At 48.5% G+C, this 7,500-nt stretch overlaps 1 protein-coding gene across 3 annotated transcripts in view; it reads left to right on the top strand.

The window, feature by feature from the left end:
* Positions 1-7,500, top strand: part of ephb4a (eph receptor B4a) — an 81,051-nt gene that overhangs the window by 55,943 nt on the left and 17,608 nt on the right. For 2 of the 3 annotated variants that reach the window (XM_063203444.1, XM_063203442.1), the window contains exons 6-9: positions 1,423-1,776; positions 3,912-4,036; positions 4,929-5,097; positions 6,539-6,638. In XM_063203444.1, coding sequence (XP_063059514.1) covers positions 1,423-1,776; positions 3,912-4,036; positions 4,929-5,097; positions 6,539-6,638 — 748 coding nt within the window. The remainder of the gene's footprint in view (positions 1-1,422; positions 1,777-3,911; positions 4,037-4,928; positions 5,098-6,538; positions 6,639-7,500) is intronic. The other variant, XM_063203443.1, reaches the window with a different exon arrangement.

Below are 7,500 nucleotides of genomic sequence, written 5' to 3'. Positions count from 1 at the left end.
GCGCGCGCGTGCGTGCGTGCGTGTGTGTGAACATGTGCGTCTGTATCTAGCTACATTTCTGTTTCTCACTGTGTCCCTGTGTGTGGGTGTGTGTTTTTGCTTGTGAGTGTGTATGCATGCCACACGTGTCGTCGGATGAGTCTATGCATGTGCATGTGTGTATCTGTGTGTGTTTGTGTGTGCCTGCCTGCCTCGTGTGTCTCTCACTTAGCACGTGAAAATGGACCGAAAGCAGCTCGAGTGAACACTAAGAGCCTGTTAGGAATACAAAGAGGAGGCATTAATTCTCTCTTTCTCACGTCGCAGAAAGTGATAGAGAAGCTGTTACTTTCTCTCCTTTTTCTCTCTTTCTCTCTTTCTCTCCTTACGCAACTATCAGAGAGTCTGCCGCTCTCTGGCCGCACGATTTCCTTTCAGCTAAGACTATGAGGGATTAGAGTGCTGAAAACCTAGGCCATTATGATAGCAGGGTAACCAATGAGGATATTCCCCTCCGCCATATCTCTCCCTTTTCATCTCTCATTGTCTAATCCTTTATTTCCTCTATCTCTCATATGCTTTCCTCTAATAATTTCATCCTCGCTTGTCTCTGAATCTCATATCGCGTCCTGTCTGTCTGTCTTTTGTTTTGTTTTTTTGTCCCCCCGTGAGATTTCCACTTCTGAAATTCAAATTCAAGAGTGGTTTATTAGCATGACAAATCATCAGACGTATTTCGCTATCGGCAAGTCTCTTGCTTGCCACACAGACAGAGAGAACAAATAAGAACATTTTGCAGATACAAGACACAGACATGACCAGACATGATACAAATCTCTGTCGACATTAATGACGCGAATCATAACTTCTGAGGACATGCATTCCGACTCGTCGTGACGTGGTGATTTACTAAAGATTATGTTATTTTCATAATTTTAATTTCGGATGGGAGCTCTCTCCCACTTTGTCATTTTTCAGCATTGCGGTGTTGTATTGTACTGTGCCCTGCCGCTGCAAGATGGAAATGGGCAATTTGCTAAATCTGGAGCAAACTCATCGTTCTTCCTTTGTGTGATTAATGGATTTTGTACGTGCTCCCTGATTGAAATAATAATGAAAATTAGCCCCGAATTATTACGTCCTCTGCCTGGCACGTCTCCTTTTTGCATTAAGCTGAGAAGACATGTATATTGTGAATGATAATTCATTAGACATAGAAATGTTGAGTTTTGAAATGATAATTATGACGGTAGATGCTGTATAATCCTGTCTTTTTTTCTCTTTTTCCCATATCTTTCGCTCTCTTGTCCTCTCTCTCTCCATCCTTCTCTCTCTCTCTCTCTCTCTCTCTCTCTCTCTCTCTCTCTCTCTCTCTCTCTCCATCCTTCTCTCTCTCTCTCTCTCTCTCTCTCTCTCTCTCTCTCTCCTTCTCCTCCGCTCCAGGCCCCCCCTCGGCCCCGCGTAACATTGTCCCTGAGATCAATGACACCTCTGTCACCCTGGAGTGGAGCGAGCCGGTGGACAACGGCGGCCGTCTGGACGTGACCTACACGGTGGAGTGCGCCCTCTGCCCCCCTCCGGGGTCCCCCGGGGGCCCCGCGCCCGCCTGCGGCCCCTGTGGCGACAGCGTCAGCTACCGGCCGGCCCAGCGGGCCCTCTCCCAGCGCCGGGCCACCGTCTGGGGCCTGAGGCCACACACCACCTACACCTTCACCGTGCACGCGCTCAACGGGGTCTCCCAGTACAACAGCAAGGGCTCAGCCAGCGACTCGGTCAACATCACCACCAGCCGACACGGTGAGAGAGAGAGGGAGAGAGAAAGAGAGAAAGAGAGAGAGAGAAAGACAGTGTGTGTGTGCTTGAGTGTCTGTGTGTCATGATGTGTTTTCGTGTCCTTGCCAAGTCCGTGAGAAGTGTGAAAGGTTAAGTCTGGCCTGACTGGTATGTACTGTGTGCGTGCGCGTGTGTGTGTGTGTGTCTGTCTGTGTCTGTGTCTGTGTCTGTGTCTGTGTCTGTGTGCGTGTCTCGGTCTCGGTGAGAGAGACGGAGTGGGTGGGAGAAGGGCAGGAAAAGAGAGAGGAAGAATTGCACAGTAAATCAAGAGAATTAAAGGCAGAAAGGGAAGAATAATAGGAGAGGTGAAGAGGGCTGCGGGAAAGAGGGAGGAATGTCGAATAAAGGAATGAAGAAAGAAGGTCGGAAAGGGGGGAAACGGCTGTGTGTGCATGTGCGTGCGCGCGCGAGTGTGTGTGTGTGTGTGTTTGTGTCTATGCATGTGTGTGTGTCTATGAATGTGTGTGTATGTGTGTGTCTATGTATGTGTGTGTGTTTGTGTTGTGTCCATAAATGTGTTTGCGTGTGTGTGTGCGTGCATGCGTGTGTGTGTGTGTCTCTGCGGGTCAGTGTGTGTGGTTTAAACCATAGCGTGATCAATGTCCGAGTGGGCCAGTTAAAAAAGATCCAAGCGCACATACATCATGATTAGCCGCACCGCTCGTACATGCTCCAGCCTGCTACGCTTCATTAGACGCCATGTTGATTTCACTCCACTAATAACATACAACAAGAATGAGGAAAGGGAGGAGGAGAGGAGGAGAGGAGAGGAGAGGTGAAGGAGAGCAGAGAGGGAGTGAGGTGAAAAGGGTGATTTGGGAGAATGAAATGTAGGGGAGGGAGGGAAGAAAAATGTCTGTGGAGGTAGAGAAAAAATGAAAAGAAAAATAGTGAAACGATGAAGAAAAGGCCCTATTTGGCTCAGAGTGGAGAGAGAGGGGAGGGGAGGGGGAGAGAAGGGGAGGAAAGGAGAGAGAGAGGGAGGAAAGGAGAGAGAGAGAGAGAGAGAGAGATTAAGCAGAGGAGAGAGAGAGAGAGAGGGAGGGAGAGAGGGAGGAAAGGAGAGAGAGAGAAAGGAAAGGAGAGAGAGAGAGATTAAGCAGAGGAGAGAGAGAGAGAGAGAGAGAGAGAGGAGAGAGAGGGAGAGGGAGGAAAGGAGAGAAAGAGAGGGAGGGAGATGTAGGGAGACTTATATGCTAGTTTTGGAAGGCTGCTCGAAGGATGTAATTCCAGACTGTAAAAACACGATAGGGCCTGGGGGGCGATGCCTGTGATGATGGCTGCTCTGCTCTGCTCTGCGCTGCTCTGCACTGTGCTAGTAAGACGGTGCCCAGTGTGGTCCCCTTAGCTGCCCGGTGTATTTCACAGTGGCCAGCCAGTGGACTCAGATAGCTGCTGTAGTATTTCACAAATGTCAGTATTCTCTGATAGCAGCTCTGTGTGTTTTATGGTGGCAGTGCTGTGGTGGTATCTGCAGTATTTTCACGATGCCAGTGCTGATAACGCTCCCTAATAGCTTATTTGTTTATAAGACTTGCAGTGGTTCTGATAACCTGCTGTATTTCACGCTGGCAGTATTTCTGATAGGAGCCCCCCGCGTTAAACTTTCAGTGGTTCGGATAGGTGTTTTACAGTGGCTCATATAATCGCCCTGTGTGCATTAGCCTTCCAGTTACTCTGATAGCTGCTGTATTTCACAATGCCAGTGCTGATTATAACTGAGTTTAACAGTGGCAGTGCTTCTCATAGCCACCCTGGGTGTTAGTCTTCCACTGGCTCTGATCGCCAGGACCGCTGACAGGTTTCACTGGGCCCAGGGCAAAGTCATCTGAAAGGGTCCCCCACCCAATATAATGTATATAATGAATAATGAATACCCAATTCTGGGCCCTCGGCCCGGGACAACTGACCCCTTTGTCCCCCTTGTCAGCTTCTCTGCTGGTAGCGGCTGTATGTCACAATGTCTGTGATTCTGGGTTTTGGGGTTTTACCGTGATGTGGTTCTGACAGCTGAAGTAGTTTGCAGTGCTGTGCCTCTGAAGGCTGTCACTGTGATCGAATGCTCAGTGGTTCTGATGGCTGTCCTTGTGTTTTTCCAGTTCCCGTGGTGGTGACGGGCATCAGGAAGAGCCTGGCCACCGAGTCCAGTGCCACGCTGCAGTGGCCCGTGCCCGCCCAGACCCACTACAGCATCCTGGAGTACCAGCTGCGCTACTGCGAGAAGGTACCAGACAACACAGCAACGCATGCACACAAACACTCCTACGCAAACAGTCCTCCACACTCCAGCTCCTCTATAAACACAGTTGCCTACATGCAGTGCTCAGCACATCTCTGCTAGTGTGTATTAAAATGTACCATCTCATTTAGCTTTATTATCATTTTGTTCAATTGATGACGGCCATTTTGTGCCATTATGTGAAATTGACCACATTACCCTAACCCTCTTCCCCATAGAGCATACAGCATGCACAAAGATCCGATGTGCAGACACCAGCTCTTAAAAACACCTCCCATTCAGCTGTGTACTGTACATCTTTGTTAGTCTATGAAGGACATATTGCATTTTAGCTTTACAGCTGTAGCATGTTATTCAACTGATGGCATGGTCATCAAGTACCATTATTTTAAATGGACCGTTTCCCCCTCTCCGCTCTCTCTCTCCTCCCTCTACCTCTCCCCTCCTCATCCCTCCACCTCTCCGCTCTCTCTCTCTCCCTCCACCTCTCTTCTTCTTCTCCCTCTCCCACACCAACTCCTCTCTTTTCCCCCTCCCTCCACCTGTCTTCTCTATCTCCTTCCACCAATCCACTCTCTCTCTCCCTCCACCTCTCTTCTCCCTCTCCCTCTCCATCTCCGCTCTCTCTCTATCTCCACCTCTCCTCTCCCTCTCCCTCTCTCTCCCCCTCTCCGCTCTCTCTCTCCCTCCACCTCTCTTCTCCCTCTCCCTCTCCATCTCCGCTCTCTCTCTCCCTCCACCTCTCTTCTCCCTCTCCCTCTCCATCTCCGCTCTCTCTCTATCTCCACCTCTCCTCTCCCTCTCCCTCTCTCTCCCCCTCTCCGCTCTCTCTCTCCCTCCACCTCTCTCCTCTCCTCCTCTCCTCCTCTCCCCATAGGACCGTCTGCCTGAGGAGCAGTCTTGCCGCTACAAGGAGAGTGACAGTAACCAGGTGGTGCTGAGTGACCTGCGCAGGGCGACGCTCTATGAGGTGCAGGTCCGCGCCCGCACCATGGCCGGCTTCGGAAACTTCAGCCGCGTCTACGCCTTCCGCACGCTGCCCGACGGTAAGCATTTAGTTCATCTTCGGTAAACGCCTTCACACATTTTACACAGTGATTGAAAAAAGGATTGGTAACACTTAAACTATTACCAAAGGATTTAAGTTTGCTGAGATTTTTGGTTCAATTTACACAATGATTGAAGCAATTATCTGAATTCCGTGAAAAGAATGTAAACGGCCACTGATGATAATTAATCTCTTGAGGCGTGGTGCCTGTTATAAAATTGCAGTCATCAAAATAGAGATGACCAAGTTGTAATGCATCACCATAGAAGACTCTTTGCAATGCCCTGGCAGTGTAGTATTTTTGGCACTGAAGTATTTTCAATGACTAGTAACAGCGTACCACTGGCACAACGGTGTGAATTATGAAGCCACTTCGTCTTCCGTAAACACTTTCACACATTTCACACAATGATTGAAGCAATTATCTGAACTCCGTGAAAAGAATGTAAACTGCCACTGGAGATGATTAAAATGTCAGGAGCTAGCTGATTTGAATTAATCGTTGCCGTTTTTATCTACTTAACTCGTTTGCAATGTATGCTCCTGTACTTTCATTTGAGACCCACCGCCTTGAATTACTGGGGAATTATAGAGCAAGATTAGGCAATGAAGGAGGTGAATGTTGTTGACATTGACGTAAAACTTTTGAGGAAATTGTGAGTTTCAGAACACTTCAGCTGATGTCTCACATCTGGTTCCTCTTGTAGTTCCCCCCTCTCCTTGACTCTCAAAGAAAGTCCCTTCTCTCCCCGGAGAACGCAAGTTTGTGCGTTTGTAACCTTGAAATGTGATTTTATCAGTTCAGTATTCACGGCACCCCACCAAATCCTTTGGATAATTCCAGCAGTCATTCACGTCGTGGTAATGCTCTACCAGCTTGAGACAATGACTACGGGACTTGATTAATGAGAGCCTTCACCGCAGACGGATAAATAGAGCAGAACTTGACATAAAAACTCCCAAGTCGACGACAACATTAAGGCTGTGGACACGCGGAGCATTGGGAATAATACTCTCGTAATGGGAGAGGCCATAAGCACGTCTAGCTTTAGGATAGAACAACAACAAAGTTGGATCTTGGGCTTCGTATTCATTAAGGTGGACGCGCACACTGTATATTCAAACGCATAATAATTTACAGAGTTACACATTTGCTTTCGGAAGTTACCCTCTGGTACACATGAACAGAGTGCATTCTGAAGCCGAAAGTTGTGCTTTTTGGAATACGGTCGCTGAAGTGCATAAATCTGGAAACACTGGCTTTGCATTGTGGTGTGTACATTGAAAGGGTAAACTTGATGAAATATGATGACGTACATTATATTTTGACCTGTTTCAATGTGCCCTTATAACATGGGTCTGTCCTATCCATCTGTCCACGTCAGTATGACCTCTAACCTGGTCCCTCCTTCCTGTCCTCCTCTTCCTGGTTGCCTCAGAAGATGACTCCTCCTCCCCGCTGCTGGTTACCGGGGTGCTGATCGCCGTGGGGATGCTGCTGCTCATCACCGTCATCAGCGTGGCCGTCTTCTGCATACGGTAAGAAAACCCGAAGATTTATAGAGAGATAGGAGCAGAGGAGGTGAAGAGAGAGATGAAATGAGAGGTGAAGATGGAAAGAGGAAACAGGCAGACAGAGATGACAGAGAGCAAGACTGATGAGAGTATAGGAGGGAAAGAGAGATGCAATCAGAGGTGAAGATGGAAAGAAGAAACACAGAGAGAGAGAGAGAGAGACGGATGATAGGAAAGGAGAAGAGGGGAGAAGAGCTAGAGAGAGAGGGAGAGAGGAGTTAGATGAGATCAGAGACGAAGATGGAAAGATATTGTGATGGAAATGAAGGCAAAGGGGGGGGAGGTGGATGGAGCAGGGATGGGAACTGTGTGCATGTGGGTATTGAGACATGGTTGAATTGATCGGCGGCGAATGAGACTTTTAGATAATGGCCTCCTGTAGCTGAGTGGAATGGCCTAGAGATTGAGGTTGACGATTGGGGATGATAAGGGATGATGGGGGACTCTACAGTGGCACAGCTCACACGTCACCAGCCAGGACCCAACACTGGCACTGGGGGACATCATGGGGGACACCAGGGGTGGCACATGCAGAGGATTATGTGTGTGTGTGTGCTTGCGTGCATGACTGCAAGTGCATGAATGAGTTAGTGTGTGTGCATAGCGTGTCTGTGAGTGTGTATAACATATGTGTGTATATGTGTTTGTAGCGTGCCTATTGTAATGTATTATTGTATTCGGTTCATGCCAAGCTAGTGGTCAGCAGTCAGAGTGCTTGAAAAAACAAAAAGCAAGAGAACACGATGAAAGGAAAAGAGTTCTCAGCTCCGCTTTGCTTACGGGGCTAAAAAACCTGTTGCCTCCCCGTGCTGCAGCAGGCCAGGCC

This window comes from Engraulis encrasicolus, chromosome 7 (assembly GCF_034702125.1).
Source record: "Engraulis encrasicolus isolate BLACKSEA-1 chromosome 7, IST_EnEncr_1.0, whole genome shotgun sequence".
NCBI classification, from domain to species: Eukaryota; Metazoa; Chordata; class Actinopteri; order Clupeiformes; family Engraulidae; genus Engraulis; species Engraulis encrasicolus.
This window is presented reverse-complemented; position numbering and strand designations above follow the sequence as displayed.